The sequence below is a fragment of the Pseudophryne corroboree genome, chromosome 11 (assembly GCF_028390025.1).
Source record: "Pseudophryne corroboree isolate aPseCor3 chromosome 11, aPseCor3.hap2, whole genome shotgun sequence".
Classification (NCBI taxonomy): Eukaryota; Metazoa; Chordata; class Amphibia; order Anura; family Myobatrachidae; genus Pseudophryne; species Pseudophryne corroboree.
In genome coordinates this window covers 41235783-41254451 of record NC_086454.1, presented here as the reverse complement: position 1 = coordinate 41254451, position 18669 = coordinate 41235783, and the positions used below count along the sequence as shown (strand labels likewise).

Here is an 18669-nt window from a genome sequence, read left to right as displayed (position 1 = left end):
TGATTACCCAGGCCCAGGCGTCTCTGGAGGACCCAGCAGGAGCTTGGCTCATATGGGGACGTGGAGTACAGTCTCCCAAGACTAGCCACACCCCTGCTCTAGTATAGGACCCATCTGACATCTTGTCGGCCACGCCCACATAGACCAAGAATTAACTAGTCTGAAAATGATTCATTCCATTTTAATCTTTATTGGACATCAGTGTAGTTTTGGGGACAATTATCCGTGTGACACCACAGTGCATGTGGCCAGCGATAGAACCACTTGTGGCCAAATCATGACACTATGACATTGGTGAATATTAATCGTCCTTTCACGCAGTTTCTCTTCTTTGCAGATGCTCATGGGCCGGCCATTACCCTTATTACACCAGCGTGACGTGTAAAAAGGTGGAATTATCGCCAACATTCCCGTGTCCAACCCCCATCATTAGACGTGAAACAGTGCTGGCACGCAGAGACCCCGACCAGTTTTATTACATGGGTGTGGTGAGACAAGAGGTAACCCGATAATCCGTGTATGATGTCATAATGTAACAAGGGAGAGGTAAAAGAGATTATAATGTTAATATAATATATATATAACATAATATTATTTTATATAAGAAAATATCTCTTTTATTTGTAATTTGCACCAAACTGTCAGTTGCACTGTACAAAGAGTAAACAATGTAAAATGACACAGCATACATAAAATAACATAGCATGTGTAAAGCACACAACAGTAAATCCATACACCAGAATCACATAGCAGAAGTACAAAACACAGGCAGTGAGTATGGCCTCGGACTGAGTAGACTGAGGGAGAGGGGGCAGGGGTAAGGCAAGCAGAGGTGAGTAACAGGGAGGGGAAGGCGATTCAGCACTCATGGAGCCTTTACTCAGCATATCGGTGATCACACAGTATCACAGTCGCACTGGGGAACATGGGACAGGCGTCAATGGATAGTACAAGGGTGATGACAAGAGGTAAGGTGACCCCTTGTCCAAGATCTGTGAGCTGATGGGTAAGTGTAGAGTTAAGAAGAGGCTAGTGGGTATTAATGAGAAGGTGAGTTTTTGTTGAGCCTTTGAAGTGATGGCTTGCTGAGCAAGTGAGTTCCAGGGAAGAGGAACACAGGAGGAGAAATCACGGAGGTGGAAGAGGAGGTGAGGTGGCAATCAGAGGAGGAGTGGAGAGGGTAGGCTGGGGGCATGGACAGAAATGAGGTTGGAGATGCAGGTGGGCATAGAGCAACTGATGGCTTTATATGCGATTGTGAGGAGTTTGAACTTTACTCCCAGGGGGAGATAGGTAGCCAGTGAAGCAGTTTGCAGAGTGGTGGGTGCCGGGGATGAGCTTTGGGAGAGTTAAGCAGCAGCATTTAAGATTGGGCAAAGTGGGAAAGAGGAGATAGGGGGAGACCAGAGAGATGGAGGTGGGATAAGTGCATGGAGAAGCGTTTTGGTGGCATCAGTGGTGAGAAAGGGCCTGATCCTAGAGATGTTACAGAGGAGGAAGTAGCCGCAAGGTTGCAATATATGTTGGGTATGGGGAGTGAAGGAGAGAGTCACAACTGGCACTCAGTCAGAGGACTTGGGGTACAGAGGAGAGAGTGACATTATCAATAGAAAGAGGGGATCCTGTTTTGTTCATATTAAGTTTAAGAAAGTGCTGAGACATCCAGAACATGGTGGCAGATAGGCAGATAGAGAGATGAGAGCACTTCGGGGGTGAGCAGTATATCTGATTGTCATCAGCATGAAACTAGAACTGTAGACTGAAGGAGTGGATGAACGTTCCAAGGGAGGAAGTGCAGAGATAAGAGGAGGGAGCCAAGATGGGAACCTTTGGGGACAGACAGCAACAGGTAGAGGAAGAGTGGGGGAGGTGAAGTCAGTAATAGAGACAGGAGAGGAGCTGTTAGAGAGGTTAAGAGGATAACCATGAGAGCTCAGAGTAACAGTGACCGATGGAATGGGTAGGACCCGGCCGCCTGCAATTCATACTACACCCGTGTGAAGAAGTGAGTAGCGAGAAGAGGATGCAGTGGTGGGGGTAGCAGGAGGACAGGGCAGGAATGCAGATAGGGGAGAGAGGGGGTGGTAAGAGATGAATGGTCACCATCTGAGCATAGCTATATTAGCGTGGTTGGATGATGACTGCACATATGCGCAGACCCCCCCTGCAGTGCATATGGTTTTGGCCAACTGCTAACAAATTTGCTGCTGCGATCAACTCTGAATTACCCCCATTGTTCCTGTAAAATACCTAGGAGCATATTTACCAAAGTTTGGGTTTTTAACAAGTGGAGATGTTGCTCATAGCAACCAGATTCTAGCTATTATCTTCTAGGAAGGTGCTAGATAAATAAGTAGAATAAAATTGGCTGCTACGGGCAACATCTACACTTTTAAAAACCCACACTTTAGTAAATATACCCCCCTCATGTTTTAAGATCATGTCTAGTACCAAACCACCACAACCCCTTACATACTGCACCTTTCACCGTTCCTGCCAATAGTTTATTACAGTTCCTGTCTCCCTGCTCAACCCCCTTCACCTGTGCACTGCTGCTAATCTGAACCCCATTTCTCTTGGCACCAGGAGAAACCGGGGCTGTTTCTAATTGAGTTTACCAAGCCGAGTTCGGAGGGTGAACGGTACACCGCCACGCTGCAGCAGACGAGTGTTGCTGACATTATCCAGTATGACGAAGCGCTGAGGCAGGCTATAACTCCCGGAGACAACGTCCTAGCCCCCTGGGAAGCAGAGCAGGCCAGATATGGGCCAGGGACGGTTATTTCAGGCCTGGAGACCAGAGATCCTCTACGCGGTACGGCTCAATTTAATCTCTATCATCCTCATTGCACAGGCATACACTGGAGCGCTGTATAGGCAGAGTTATTTTCTCATGTACACAGTATTGTGTGTTAGCCTCTGACTATTATAAGTCTATCAGGGCCCACTCCTGTAAATCACGCAACAAATTAAAAAAAACAAACAAACATTAATTGGGACAAAATTAATTTTGTCAATTTGCAGAAAGGATTAAGGTGGTCATTCCGAGTTGTTCGCTAGCTGCATTTGTTCGCAGCGCAGCGATCAGGCTGCAATATGGCAGTTCTGCGCATGCGTATGCGGCGCAATGCGCACTCACGAAGTACGGGCACAACGAACGATGCAGTTTTGCACACGGTCTAGCGATGCATTTCAGTCGCACTGGTTGCCGCAGAGTGATTGACATGAAGTGGACGTTTCTGGGTGGCAACTGACCGTTTTCAGGGAGTGTTCAGAAAAACGCAGGCGTGCCAGGGAAAATGCAGGCGTGGCTGGGCAAACGCTGGGCGGGTGTGTGACGTCAAATCCGGAACTGAATAGTCTGAAGTGAGTAGGTTTTAAGCTACTCTGAAACTACACAAAAATTTTTTGCAGGCACTCTGCGATACAATCGTTCGCACTTCTGCTAAGCTAAAATACACTCCCAGTGGGCGGCAGCATAGCGTTTGCACGGCTGCTAAAAACTGCTAGCGAATCTCTTTTTTCTGTTCCCCATTTCTGTGTGAAAAATCTTCAATAAAAATTTAATGTTTAAAAAAAAAAAACTGCTAGCGAGCGATCAACTCGGAATAACCCCCTAAGTACAGATATAAATAAATGACGTCACTTCACTAATTTAACCAGTACAAATAAATCCCCAAAACTGTGTTGAAATAAATGTAGCAATCACTAAACTATTTAAATGCTGATGTGCAATATTACCCGATATTCGCCATATACCGTCTTTGATATATTGCTTTGTCTCTATTCAAATTCATAACATGATCTAAATATTTTATGCAGCTACTGAGGACGAGGAGCTGACAGTTAGTTTTTGGAATGGCAAAAAGGCCAAAGTCCCTCTTATAGTGGCTGTGTGGATCTCCCCATCTCTTCACCGGAGGATCGTAGACAGACTTCACCACCCCATCAGTAGCCACCAGTATCACCAGGAGAGTGAGCAGAGCACCACAACCTATGTCATCACCGACCGCTGTACCCAGATACCTGTCCCAATGTGCTTAGCCAACCACGTCCACAAACACCGCTGGAACCACTGCACCGCCTACCCACAGCCCACCCATCAGCACTGCTCCTGTTGCTGCTTCCCAAACCATTCGTCATGCACCTGTTGCTACGACCCCAAGTGCCAGGACTGGTGGCCCCTCTCACCTAGGACCAGTGTTTACATCCAGGGTAAAAAGGATCCAGATGATGACAGTAGACTGCATTCAATCATGAAAGGAAGAGAGAGCCCCGGACGAGAAGGCCACCGGTTTTCATCGTCGTCGGAGACTGAAGAAGAGGAGTCTTTGGAGGATGAGGAGAGTGAGAATGAAACATGCCTGTCTAAGACCACGCAGAGCACCATGGTGGACAGTTCTGTGAACACAGATTCCAGCCTATGGGATAAGCCAAGGCTGGACATAAGCGAGCGGCCCGACTGGAAATACTGGAAGCATAGCCAGCCAGAACCCTTCTATAAAAAGCCAGGTATGCGACCTCTTATGTATATGGAGAATAATGGATTTTACCGTTTATATACACAGCTCTAAACATAAGATCAGTTATTAGAGATCTCTCCGACCAATGGCTCTCCTCCGCTGACACCTCAGCCTGGCAAAATAATTCTGTCTCTTACAGGAATTATGAAATCCAAGAATAAAGCATCCACATTGGATTCGAGGGCCACACTATCTGACATTGTTGGATTGTCCAATCAGAGTGCTCTGTTTGAAACAATATCAACTTCGCCAGCTAGACGCCTATCCATGAAAGATGTTCTGACGCACACAGATTTTTACCCCTCTGAGAAAGTAAGTAAATAGTGCATGAGTGCAAATTGTTGTTTGTGTAATGAAATAATAATCAAGAGAAAGCAGCTTACAGTATCTACAGACTAGGGCAGGCATGTCAAACTCAAAATCCCACCCAGTTCAAACAATCAAGGTCTAAAGGGGGGTACACACGGAGAGATCCGTGCTTAATTTCTAAACAATCTGACTAGATTGCTTATTATTATTACATTTTATTTACAAGCTTAGAAGAGAAGCATACATTGCTCCGTGTGTATGACCCATAGCGATAGCGATGCGCGGCCCAACGTATCGCTATGGCCGGTTCTAGATTGGCCTGCATGCAGGCAAAATCTAGTTACATCACTCACTTCACCGCTGGGTGAAGTGAGCGACCCCCCCTTTTGTTAGCAGTTGGGCAAAACCATGTGCGCTGCAGGGGAGGCAGATGTAACATGTGCAGAGAGAGTTAGATTTGGGTGGGTTATTTTGTTTCTGTGCAGGGTAAATACTGGCTGCTTTATATCTACACTGCAATTTAGATTTCAGTTCAAACACACCCCACCCAAATCTAACTCTCTCTCTGCACATGTTACATCTGCCCCACCTGCAGTGCACATGGGGGGTAATTCTGAGTTGATCGCAGCAGGATCTTTGTTAGCAGTTGGGCAAAACCATGTGCACTGCAGGGGAGGCAGATATAACATGTGCAGAGAGAGTTAGATTTGGGTGGGGTGTGTTTGAACTGAAATCTAAATTGCAGTGTAGATATAAAGCAGCCAGTATTTACCCTGCACAGAAACAAAATAACCCACCCAAATCTAACTCTCTCTGCACATGTTACATCTGCCTCCCCTGCAGCGCACATGGTTTTGCCCAACTGCTAACAAAGATCCTGCTGCGATCAACTCAGAATTACCCCCATGGTTTTGCTGAACTGCTATTGTCCTGTGCCATCAGTCATTTAAGCTTGAATGGACTCATCATCAGTCCCCTTTAGAGCAGCTACCTCGCTGGAGTTTTATTGGTTTGCTCAGTAAAAACGAGGTCATCTAGTTTCCATCAGTAGAGTTCAAGAACGTTAGCCTGCTGTGCACAGGAAAAATTAATCTAAAAGTTGTATCATACATAGTAAAATCAATGTGAGGAATCACTGGCTAAACATTATCTGATTAGTAACAGAGCTGTTATTTCATTAACATCCTTCCAGTTCTACATCAGTGAAAACCAATGTTCTCTATAATATCCATTTCCCAGCAACAGGCGTCTCTTGTGGCCGAAGGTTTCAGAGACTCAGAATTTGAAAAGCTGCGCAACAAGACGACTCTGGAGAAGCGACAAAATAAAATAAAGCATAATAAATGGGAGCAGAAGAGGGAAGAAGATGCCGGACAGAAGTACAGTGACAGCCAGGAGGCTCACAGGTACAGTGAAAGCCGGGAGACACAGGTACAGTGACAGCCGGGAGACTCACAGGTACAGTGACAGCCGGGAGACTCACAGGTACAGTGACAGCCGGGAGACTCACAGGTACAGTGACAGCCGGGAGACACAGGTACAGTGACAGCCGGGAGACTCACAGGTACAGTGACAGCCGGGAGACTCACAGGTACAGTGACAGCCGGGAGACTCACAGGTACAGTGACAGCCGGGAGACTCACAGGTACAGTGACAGCCGGGAGACTCACAGGTACAGTGACAGCCGGGAGACACACAGGTACAGTGACAGCCGGGAGACTCACAGGTACAGTGACAGCCGGGAGACTCACAGGTACAGTGACAGCCGGGAGACTCACAGGTACAGTGACAGCCGGGAGACTCACAGGTACAGTGACAGCCGGGAGACTCACAGGTACAGTGACAGCCGGGAGACTCACAGGTACAGTGACAGCCGGGAGACTCACAGGTACAGTGACAGCCGGGAGACTCACAGGTACAGTGACAGCCGGGAGACTCACAGGTACAGTGACAGCCGGGAGACACAGGTACAGTGACAGCCAGTAGGCTCACAGGTACAGTGACAGCCGGGAGACTTACAGGTACAGTGACAGCCGGGAGACACAGGTACAGTGACAGCCAGGAGACTCACAGGTACAGTGACAGCCGGGAGACTCACAGGTACAGTGACAGCCGGGAGACTCACAGGTACAGTGACAGCCGGGAGACTCACAGGTACAGTGACAGCCGGGAGACTCACAGGTACAGTGACAGCCGGGAGACTCACAGGTACAGTGACAGCCGGGAGACACAGGTACAGTGACAGCCAGTAGGCTCACAGGTACAGTGACAGCCGGGAGACACAGGTACAGTGACAGCCGGGAGACACAGGCACAGTGACAGCCAGTAGGCTCACAGGTACAGTGACAGCCGGGAGACTCACAGGTACAGTGACAGCCGGGAGGCTCACAGGTACAGTGACAGCCGGGAGGCTCACAGGTACAGTGTGTCAAAGTCAGAAAAATATCTCTATACACACTGCCATATTTGCACCTCACACTGGTCCGCGCTGCGCATGCGTGCGCTCTCCCGTGAAGGCGCATACCCGCTGTTGCGTGCACCCGCTGGTGCACGGTATGCGTATTTACGGTAAAGTTTGTGTAGTCGTAGCGTGCGACTCAATCGTTACACATTTTCACAAATAATGTATTTTATAGATCATGGTCCCTTTGATAGATTCTGAAAGTTTGGTTAATATAGAATGTTTATGAACAGAGGAATCCCTCTTTGTTTGATACGAAGGGTCAGATAGGAGTAATACAGTGGTGTTTAGTATCCATCGGAAGAATATTTAATTAGAAATATTCCGGTGTTGGTTTGAAGCAGATCAATCGCTCGTGCGAATAGTTATGGACATAAGAAGTTTATGAATATTTACTTTATTTGCACTTTATTACCCATGCGGCGGGAAACCCAGTTTCCCTCCCACCTGAGCAGTTGGAAATAGTCACGGCCCACCTGTATGAATCAACCTATGACCTTTTGTTATAATGCGAAGCCGAATTCCTGTGTCCAATGAACAATGAGATTGTAGGGACCATTGAATTGTATTGTGTGTGGGGCATAAATAGCAGGCCGACCATATCCAACTTCACTCTCTTCAACGGTTCTCATTGCTGATAATCGGGAGCTGGATATCGAGGCGCATGCGATCGTTCCCCTTGTGCGTAAGTTCTCTCCGTAATCATATTGTCTTACTGTGAGCCATTTCTCTCTCTCCCTCTCTTCTCTTTCTCTCGTATTTTTCCTTGATTAGACTTAATTGTATTGTATTGTATTTCCCTGTGTAGTTATCTGGTTAGTTGGTTTATGTTATATTGTAGTGTATGCTTTGTACTGTGATTCTTTTTGCAAGTATAATAGTCATAATACATATAATAGGTTTCGGACCCTAAGCCCAGGTATCTGTGTATTCTTTATAGTGTTAAGTATTCCCTGAGCATCGGTGACGCTCAAGCAGCTTTGTAGTTAATCAGGTTACACAAGGTTGCACTTACACTTTGGCCCTCATTCCGAGTTGATCGGTCGCAAGGCGAATTTAGCAGAGTTTTTTTTTTAAATAGAGTAATTTTTATTCAACAGTGTTTTATATATACAGACATTTCAGTGTACACTGGGAAGCATATTGGGGTTACACGTTATTCAAAGCAATATTGTCTCCAAGGATAAACGTATATTTATACTGATACGAATAACAATTCCCATTTTTTCAGTTCCCGTGCAATCTTCCCACCATATACATATTTTCTGAGGTCTGTAACCAGGTCATTTTTCGCATACTTAACATTTTGTATTTCCTCCCTCCCCCCCTCCCAGGACCTGTGTTAAAGGTTACCCCGTCTATCAGGCCCTGAGTATCCCCCAACCCCTCTACCCCGAACAAACCCTTTAACTAACTTAAGCCTAGTTACCTAACATATGCGTGATGTGGTGTGGCGACCAGATATGTATACAGCTATAATGGAGGAAAGGTGAAGGTCCGACTCAGCGCCCCAGGGCCCTAATATCGCTCCACGGCGAAGGTCAGTGCCTCTAAGTCCTAAGGGCAAGGGATGAGTATGTGGAATTAATCCAAGGAGACCATATCTTCTCGTATTTGGTAAGGGCGTTAAATTTCATGTAGACATAACGTTCTTTTATTAGAGTATCGTTTACCAAACCTTTAAAAGCATGTATCGTGGGAGGTCGCGGGGCCATCCACGTCCGCGCGATGCACACCTTTGCAAGGGCGCACATGCTGCGGGCGTATAAGTCTTCCCAGCGGGACCCAGAATCGGGGTCTCCCACCCCCAGAATGCAGAATTTCGGAGTCAGCAAGCTTCTCTGTATCCCCGTATGTTCCAGAATCGACCCGACCCCAGCCCAGAGCACCTGCAGCAGCGGGCATTCCCATGTAAGGTGCCAGAATGTGCCTCCGGCATCCCCGCACTTGGGGCAAGCACCAGCGCTATCTGTCCTAAATCTGGCCAGCCTGCTCGGAGTCATGTATGATCTATGTAGAATAAAAAGCTGTATCTGTTGAAACCGCAGCGATTTGGTGACCTGACTCGGGTTACCCAGGGCGCCCTCCCAGTCCTCCCCGTCCATGGGACCTACGTCACTCTCCCATCTCTCCCTAAGGCTTGAGAGCGGGTCTGCATGTGTCGTTTGAAGGAGATACGAGTAGGTGAAGGAGATCACCTTAACTCGGCCCAGTGAATGTAGAAATGCTTTCATGGGGAAGGGGAAAAGCGTTGGGGAAGAATCTGCGAATTGCGCCTGCAGGGCATGCCTCAGTTGTAAGAATCTATAGAAGTGGGAATTCGGGAGACCAAACTCCTCTTTCAATTGCTGGAATGATTTTAACGTGCCATTGCTGTATAGCTGGGACACCGAAACTATCAAGTACGGAGCCCATACCTCCTCACCCCCCAGGGACCCCAGTTCACTAAGAGATCTGGAGTGCCACAGAGAGGTGTCCGGGTCCGTTCCCTCATACCCAAGTAGGACCTTCAATGCCAACCATATCTTCAGAGCCTGGAAGACAATTGGAGGTGGAATTTAGCAGAGTTACACACGCTAAGCCGCCGCCTACTGGGAGTGAATCTTAGCTTCTTAAAATTGCGACCGATGTATTCGCAATATTGCGATTACTAACTACTTAGCAGTTTCAGTGTAGCTCCAGACTTACTCTGCCTGTGCGATCATTTCAGTGCTTGTCGTTCCTGGTTGACGTCACAAACACACCCAGCGTTCGCCCAGGCACTCCCACCGTTTCCCCGGCCACTCCTGCGTTTTTTCCGGAAACGGTAGCGTTTTCAGCCACACGCCCCTGAAACGCCATGTTTCCGCCCAGTAACACCCATTTCCTGTCAATCACATTACGATCGCCGGAGCGAAGAAAAAGCCGTGAGTAAAAATACTTTCATCATAGTAAAGTTACTTGGCGCAGTCGCAGTGCGAACATTGCGCATGCGTACTAAGCGGATTTTCACTGCGTTGCGATGAAAAATACCGAGCGAACAACTCGGAATGAGGGCCTTTGTCTCTACATTAAGGTTTGCTGTGTATTTCATTACTAAAGGTATAGATATAAAGGTTTAACGTTGTGAGCGTCTGCATCGCTGGTGATCTCCTCGTGGTCCCGAGCGCCGCTACGCTATAGCGAATCATTACGATAAGTCAACAGCCAATAGTCTGCCTGCCTGCGATCACTTGGCCGTGAGTGAACGTGACGCCTGAGCGTCTCGATCACGGCTAAGCGATCGATACGCAACTTGCGTACCCTTACGGTACTTCTTACGTAGATAGCGTACAGTGTTCTTAGACCTCATAAAGGGTTATATACACGATAAATATTCAGCTTTATCAATTGGCGGCTCGTCCTGTCCTTCACATATCTGCACTAGGTAGATCAGCAGACATTATCCCTCAGCAAAGGGCGGGAGGTTGTCTCGTAGTGCTGACGGGATAAGCGTCTGCTTCGCTTAGATAAAAGAGTGCTGAAGGAATCCGGGAACCGGAGGTAAGAACAAAACGCTAGTGTCTTTTAAAACTGTATTTTTCTGTCTTGCGTACACACGCACGCACACATATATATCTGCATTTCTTTTTCTTTTTCATTTTCGTATATCACTCTCCTGTCTGCCAGTTTTATAGTCGATAGAAGTGCTAAAAAAAGATTTGCCGTTATTTCATAGTTTAAGAGTAAAGGTAATATAGTTAAAAGATAGACAAACACACAGTTTTGCCTGGGAGATAAGGCGAAGTCAGTGTGTTGTGTGGTAGATGACCAGGGATCATCTACATTGATAAAAATATAAATTGTGTTACGGTGGATCTTTGCTTTGCGTACACGTGTCCCTAACAAAAGACTTGTGTACGCAATCCAAAGGCAGACGCACGCAGCGTACATTACGCAACGGAGCGTCCGGTTACGCCCACGTAGCTCAAGTCACGATAAGTTGATTTTTAACGCAACGCGATAAGTAACGCAAAGCGGTAAATAGCGCCACAGGCGATAAATAACGCAAGTCTATTTTTGGAAATCCAAAATTTAAATTAACAGATCCTGCTCCTAATTGGTAACACAGCTGGGCTAAAGAAAAATTTCTGCGCAGAAATAGAAATAGAAGCAAAAGTGTACATGTGATGAGTGAGTGTTTTTGTATTACATAAGTTTATATAACTTAAAGGTTGAACCACAAGAAAAGTCGAGTACTCGTGAGGTACACGCGTGTAAGTGACGTGCACGGTGGCTAGGGAGGCATCCTTGGTTAAACATAATATTTGAGCATTAGAGTATAGCGGACCAGTATAGAACAAGACCAGGAGGTCAGACCAGGAGGTCGTACAGAACAAGACCAGGAGGTCATAGTAGACCAGCAGGTCCAGGTACAGTAAACAGGGAAGTCCGCTATACAGTTCAGAGGCACAACACCAAAAGAAGGGTTGGTGCAAGACCCATATAGGCCGTACAAGCTCTGGCTGAAGGAATTCGCAGTCGTAAGTTTCGATTCCATTGGTCTTTCCGTACACAAGCTTAGTTGTTTGTGTACTGAACGACTGGACCGCACGTAATTGTGTACAGTAGTTTGTAATCTGACCTAGTACCATTAGAGTAAAGGGGTCACAAACGCTATTTGTACATTCTGACGTGATTTGTGTAATTTTTTATTTTTCAAGAAGGGAAGTTCGCTGGTCACTCAGGAACTATCTGACAAACCTCACCTTTACTGGAAAGAGTAAGTGTTCTGCGGATAACCCTCGCATGTTCCAGTAAACAACGGTTTTTATAGGTGCCCTGGGTCGAGTGCGCCAGCACCATATCGGTGTGATCAGGTCGCATTGGTCGGCGTGGGCGAGTGAGTGGGGTACTCGGTAAACCGCCACCGTCAGCCTATTGTGAACAATCTGGTTTTCTGTAAGGGTTCGCTGAAGACCTTGATATAGAGATTAGAGGTAGAGCAAGCAACGCCTGCAGAGTTATGGGGGCCAGTTGTTCAGGTAGGGGGCGATCAACCTCGGTTCGGGTTGATTCAGTGGTCCGACCAATTGGGTCGGCCAGGTATATCATGTGTGAGAAATATGGAAGTCACACAGAGGTTTTATGTGATGAATGGGAGAGAATGACGGTACAAGACCGGGAGAAATTCCCAAGAATAGGTAGCTTCAGCCCAGAGGTGTTACAAAATTTAAGGAGGAGGATATGTCTCATAAAATCAACAAAGAGACGAGTTCAGCATTATGATTATTTACAGTTGTGGCAACAGGAAGGTGAGATACAGAGAGGTTTGGCTCAGGCGGCGGGATCTGGCTCTAACAGAAAACTGATTGCCACGGCCCCGCCGCCACCATATATATCAGGAGAGAAGTTGATTACGGAGAAAGACGCACTAAGGTGTAACACAAAATCACTTAGTAACTGTGTAAATGTTAATGATAATGTTAACCCATTAACCCATGCAAGTATTAACCCGTGCAAGTTGTACCCTGTTTTGAACTTTCCTCAGGAGTGTGATCAAGAGGACGAAGCGACAACGATTTCAGCGCTCTCTCTAGCAGCCACCATAGCAGAGACCACAGTAGGCACAGCAACACCCACGAGATTAGTAAAGGCCCCTAGCGGAGGGATAGGTGAGGTCGTATCAACTGGTAAGTACGGCACCATGCATTATGCTGAGACTATTTCACCACAAGCTGTAGAATCTACACAGAATGAGGTTGTTAGAATTACTCCTGTTAGGGTAATAGCAGTTCCCAATGGGAAAACAGATGTATCAGGAGCCACTCCCATAAGGAACATTGCCATGTACAGCCCATTTTCCCGAATGGAATTAAGGACCATAGTGTCTGAATTCCCTGACCCTAGAAAAGATTTAGTTGCCAGCCAAAAATACATCACAGACTTAGGAAACACTTTAGAGCCCAATAATAAAGATTGGCAGATATTGCTAAAAGCTTGTTTACCCTCCAATGTCGACTCAGCTCAATTTTTAGCTGATTGTGGACTAGATCTGGATGTACCTCTTACAGATGTGTACAACAAAGATAACGTAAGAAGGATAAACTTACAGTTAAAGGAGCATTTCCCAGCAGTTGTTAAATGGAACAAAATATTTTCCATTAAACAAAAAGAGTCAGAAACAGCTGCAGAATATTTTCACCGGGCACTATTAGAAATGGCAAAGTACACTGGTATAGAGGACATTAGGACAAATCCAAACCATCGAGAAGTAGCAGTATCTGTACTAATGGATGGTTTGAAGGAAACATTAAAGGCAAGGGTACAGACCACGCAACCATGTTGGCGAGGTCTGTCAGTGTCCACTTTGAGAGAGGCTGCTATTGATCATGACCGAAACATCACCAGACACAGGGAGTCGCAGAGTGATAAGCTAATATCAGTAAGTATACAGGCCCTGACCACAAAGCAGCCTGCGTATGTACCATCCAACCCTGTGGGTAAGTCAACTATGATAACATGTTATTCTTGTCAAAGACAGGGACACTATGCACGAGACTGTAGAGCGAAAAATTCGCAAAGATCATACCAACCCCCTAGACAACGACACGACACACGACATTGGGAGCAAGGTCCGCAGAAACGGAGTTATGAGCCACATACAGGGGAAACAAAAAGATATCCCCCACACAGAGATTGGCATGCCTCTGGTAGTTCCCAACTATCTCCCTCACAAATAGTTGCTGCCAGCGGGATTCAGGGAGGTCACCATACCCAATAGGGGTGTGGCCATACCTGTAATCTGCAGCCAGTGAAATTGATTGCCAACCTTGAAAGTGAACCCGAGGTCGCAATCAATGTAGCTGGTAAAACTTTAAACTTTCTTGTAGACACAGGGGCGGCCAAGTCAGGGATAAATTCGACAGTGGGCATGAGAACAACTGGTAGGACAATTCCAGCCATGGGAGTAACAGGAGTAGTCCAGCACTACCCTGTTAGCAAACCAGCCGAGATTACAATAGGGCCTTTGCATACCAAGCATTCCTTTTTGCTGGCTGCATCGGCACCAACCAATCTCCTGGGAAGAGACTTACTGTGTAAAATGGGGTGCGTCATTTATTGTACTCCTGAAGGTGTATTCTTGGACATACCTGAGAATCACGCTCAGGAAGTGCGAGACATGTTAGACTCCCCATCAAAATTAATGTCACATACCATTATGACAAATAGGAATCCATCCCAAGTAGAAGAGATGACATCTCAGATACCAGAGTCACTTTGGACAAAAGACGGACAGGACACTGGATTAATGGCAAACGTAGCTCCAGTAGTTGTACAAGTAAAAGATGGTAGGATAGCTCCAAAAATCCCACAGTATCCTCTGAAGCCAGAGGTGGAATTAGGAGTTTACCCAGTAATAGAGCGCTTGCTACAACAGGGCATTCTGGTAAGAACGTCCAGCACTGCCAATAGTCCCATCTTCCCTGTTAAAAAGAGTGGGGGGAGGGGTTACAGGCTAGTGCAGGATCTAAGGGGGATTAACAAAATAGTTGAGAGTCAGTTCCCCGTAGTGCCAAATCCAGCTGTCATCCTAATGCAAATCCCTCCCACTGCCAAATTTTTCACTGTTATTGACCTCTGCTCCGCTTTCTTCTCGGTACCTCTGCACCCTGACAGCCAATATTTGTTTGCATTCACATACAGAGGAGTCCAATACACGTGGACTCGATTACCCCAAGGTTTCATAGATAGTCCAAGTATATTTTCTCAGGCTTTGCATGATTGTTTACAGTCTTTCCAACCAGACAGTGGATCAGTATTGATACAGTATGTGGACGATTTATTACTGTGTTCAGATTCACTGGAAGCATCTCTGAAGGATACGAAACAGCTCCTGTTTCATCTTTCAGACACCGGACACAAGGTGTCCAAAGACAAGTTGCAATTATGCCAAACTAAGGTAAAATATTTGGGACACTGTCTAACACAAGGACTGAGACACCTGACCGCTGATAGAATCCAAGCAATTAGAGACATGACCCTGCCACAAACCCAGCAACAGATCAGAACGTTTTTAGGAATGTGTGGGTATTGCCGTAATTGGATCCCAGGGTTTTCCATTTTAGCGTTACCTTTGCAGGAAATGGTCTCCTCAAACAAACCTGATAGGATTTCGCATACAGACGAGTCCGAAACAGCATTTGAGAGACTCAAACAGTGCCTAACGCAGGCACCAGCACTAGGTATGCCAGACTATGGGAAACCCTTTGAACTATACGGAACAGAAAGTGCTGGTTGCGCGGCAGGCGTACTAACCCAAAAACACGGTGATGCCAGCAGGCCAGTTGCATACTACAGCGCTCAGCTAGATACGGTAGCGCGATCCCTCCCCACTTGCTTGCGAAGCGTGGCTGCAATAGCATTGCTAGTGACAAAAAGCGAAGATGTCGTGCTAGGCCACAACCTCACAATCCATACGCCACATGCGGTATCAGCCTTATTGAATTCTGCCCAAACCAGACACGTCTCATCAGCGAGGTTTACAAGATGGGAATTAGCACTAATGGCCCCCGTAAACATCACCATAAGGAGATGCAGTGCATTAAATCCTGCAACATATCTCCCAGGTGTGCCTGGTCAGGCACAAAGGGTGGAAGGTGAGAGTGCTGGGGAAGGAGGATTTAATACAAAGGAAGATACACATGATTGTATGGAATATTTGACCCAAAATTTTACCGCAAGGCCTGACATCAGTGACAACCCACTGGAAGATGCAGAACTCACGTTCTACACGGACGGTAGTTGTCACAGACAGTCAGACTCGGGAGACTTGTGTACTGGATACGCAGTCGTAGATGACCAAGACACCATAGAAGCGGAACCGCTAGGCCCACCTCACTCAGCCCAGGTTGCTGAACTGGTCGCCCTAACCAGAGCATGTGAATTGGCTAAGGGTAAGTCAGCCAATATCTACACCGATTCTAGATACGCATTCGGGGTAGTCCATGATTTCGAAGCCCTATGGCGCCTCAGAAATTTCATGACGGCAGCTGGTACACCGGTAGCGCATGCAGCTCACATAAAAAGGCTTCTAACAGCGATACAGGAACCCGACAGAGTGGCTGTTATCAAATGTAAAGCACATACATATAGCCAAGACCCGGTATCACTTGGTAACAGCCGAGCAGACGAAGCTGCTAAGTTAGCAGCTGCTACCCCCATACAGACAGACACCACACAACTGATGGTATTCAATACCATCAACACACAGAAGTTGTGTAAAATGCAAAATTTGTGTTCCACACAGGAAAAGGCAGTCTGGAAGGCAAAGGGATGTGGCCAAGAGTCCTCAGGACTCTGGACGGATGGACATGGTAAACCAGTGGCCCCCAGAGCATATCTTCCATGTCTGGCTGAAGCAGCTCACGGGCTGACTCATCTAGGCAAGGAGGGAATGTGTAAATTGGTAAGAGCATATTGGTGCGCCCCAGGATTCTCCTCTCATGCGAGTAAAAGAGCAATGTCATGCCTTACCTGTCTGAGAAAGAATATTGGAAAGGCAATACCTACAGAACCATCCCATATCCCACCTGCCGGCGGCCCTTTCCAGGTAATACAAATTGACTTCATTCAATTACCCCCTTGTCGGAATTTGAAATATGTACTTGTCTGTATAGATGTTTTCTCGAATTGGGTCGAAGCATTTCCTGCAGCTACAAATACCGCTATGTTTACAGCTAAGAAAATTGTGCAGGAATTTGTATGTAGATATGGTATCCCTAGAATAATCGAAAGTGATAGGGGTACCCATTTTACAGGTGATGTCTTTCAAGGAATGTGTAAGTTGATGGGAATTGATAGCAAGCTGCACACTCCGTACCGTCCACAGGCGAGTGCGAAGGTCGAAAGAGTGAACAGCACTATTAAAAATAAATTGAGTAAAGTGATGGCAGAGACAGGATTGACATGGCCAGAAGCTTTACCCATTGTATTGTACAGTATCAGAACCACTCCCAGGTCCCCTCTTAATCTGTCCCCCTTTGAAATCTTATTTGGTCGACAACCGCATGTCATGATTAACCCTCAGGATGATTTGAAATGTAACAATGAAGTAACTGTAAAGTACTTGATTAACATGAGTAAACAGTTAAGGAATCAAAATGATAATCTAAAGTTGGTGATTCCTGATCTACCTGATAGTAGTTGTCATGACATTGAACCTGGGGATTATGTAATGATACGAAATTTTCTACGCTCAGGTTGCCTTATTGACAGATGGGAAGGACCATACCAGGTCTTATTGACTAGCACTACAGCATTGAAGGTTGCTGAGAGAGAGACTTGGGTCCATTCATCCCACTGCAAGAAGGTTGCTGATCCAGAGAAGTCCCGTGATAAGGAACAGACGGTAGAGGTTGTATCACTGGAGTGTCTGTTCCAGGAGGACTGAGGCGGCACCTGAGCCTTGAAGACCGAGAGCTGTTGTCGACTCCCCACTCCCTTTTATTGTTTTTCTCCACTTCCCATCCCCTATCCCTCAAATGTATTTTTCCTCCTTCTCATTCTTCTTCGTCTCCTCCTCAAAGATGGACTTGCCCCAAGAGACTGTGATCCGGATTTTCCTGTTGACCATGATGTTGACCAGAGCAGTCTGTTCCGGCGAGAGTACCATGGAGGTCGATAGAGGTTCTGGAATGAGTTCTGATGATAAAGATGGTGGCGTAGTTTTCCAAGATCAACCTAACCAACAAGCAAAGGCGAGTATCAGAAAACGATCCGATAGCATTGATCATAGAAGAAATTGTGACGGATTGTTAGCTGAAGAAAATTGTATCTGTAGGCTCTGTAACAATGTCATTGAAGATGGGTGCATTAAGAAATGCCAATCCAGTTTTAATATCCATATGGACTGGCATCCATTGAGTGACTATCACTCCTTAGTGGGTAACGTGTTAAACAAAACAGATTGTTGGGTATGCTCTCAAGTACCTCAGGGTCATAGCAAATCAGGGCTAGTACCATTTCCTTTAACGATAGGGGAGGTACTTGAGTTAAATGGTGGGAGACCGGTGGACCGGAGGTTTAATATCTCCAGCCCTCCTAGTTTGAAGCTCCACCAATACCACGTGGATAGGTCCCTATTATGTTTTAACATCTCCAATCCCAGAAAGCCGGGAAATTGGGAAGTATCATGGAGTAACCACACCATGACCTTTTCACATAGAGCAGATAGAATGCCTACAGACACAGAGCTTGTACGCCACATAGCCAGTAGAGGAAAATCTTTCCGGTATAGATACACCCTAGGAAATAGGATTACTAGAGTTGGAGAAGTATCACCAGGATACTGTGCACATATCGTACAACCTGATACGTGCATTAAGCAGATGGAAGAATTAGGGCTAGGAGATTTCA

General features: G+C 46.4%; 1 protein-coding gene across 3 annotated transcripts in view; it reads left to right on the top strand.

The window, feature by feature from the left end:
- Nucleotides 1-18669, top strand: part of C11H11orf16 (chromosome 11 C11orf16 homolog) — a 39329-nt gene that overhangs the window by 9618 nt on the left and 11042 nt on the right. For 2 of the 3 annotated variants that reach the window (XM_063944055.1, XM_063944056.1), the window contains exons 3-8: nucleotides 338-500; nucleotides 2587-2815; nucleotides 3823-4512; nucleotides 4663-4835; nucleotides 6072-6211; nucleotides 6879-6905. In XM_063944055.1, coding sequence (XP_063800125.1) covers nucleotides 338-500; nucleotides 2587-2815; nucleotides 3823-4512; nucleotides 4663-4835; nucleotides 6072-6211; nucleotides 6879-6905 — 1422 coding nt within the window. Of the gene's footprint in view, nucleotides 1-337; nucleotides 501-2586; nucleotides 2816-3822; nucleotides 4513-4662; nucleotides 4836-6071; nucleotides 6239-6878; nucleotides 6906-18669 lie in introns of all 3 variants that reach the window. The other variant, XM_063944057.1, reaches the window with a different exon arrangement.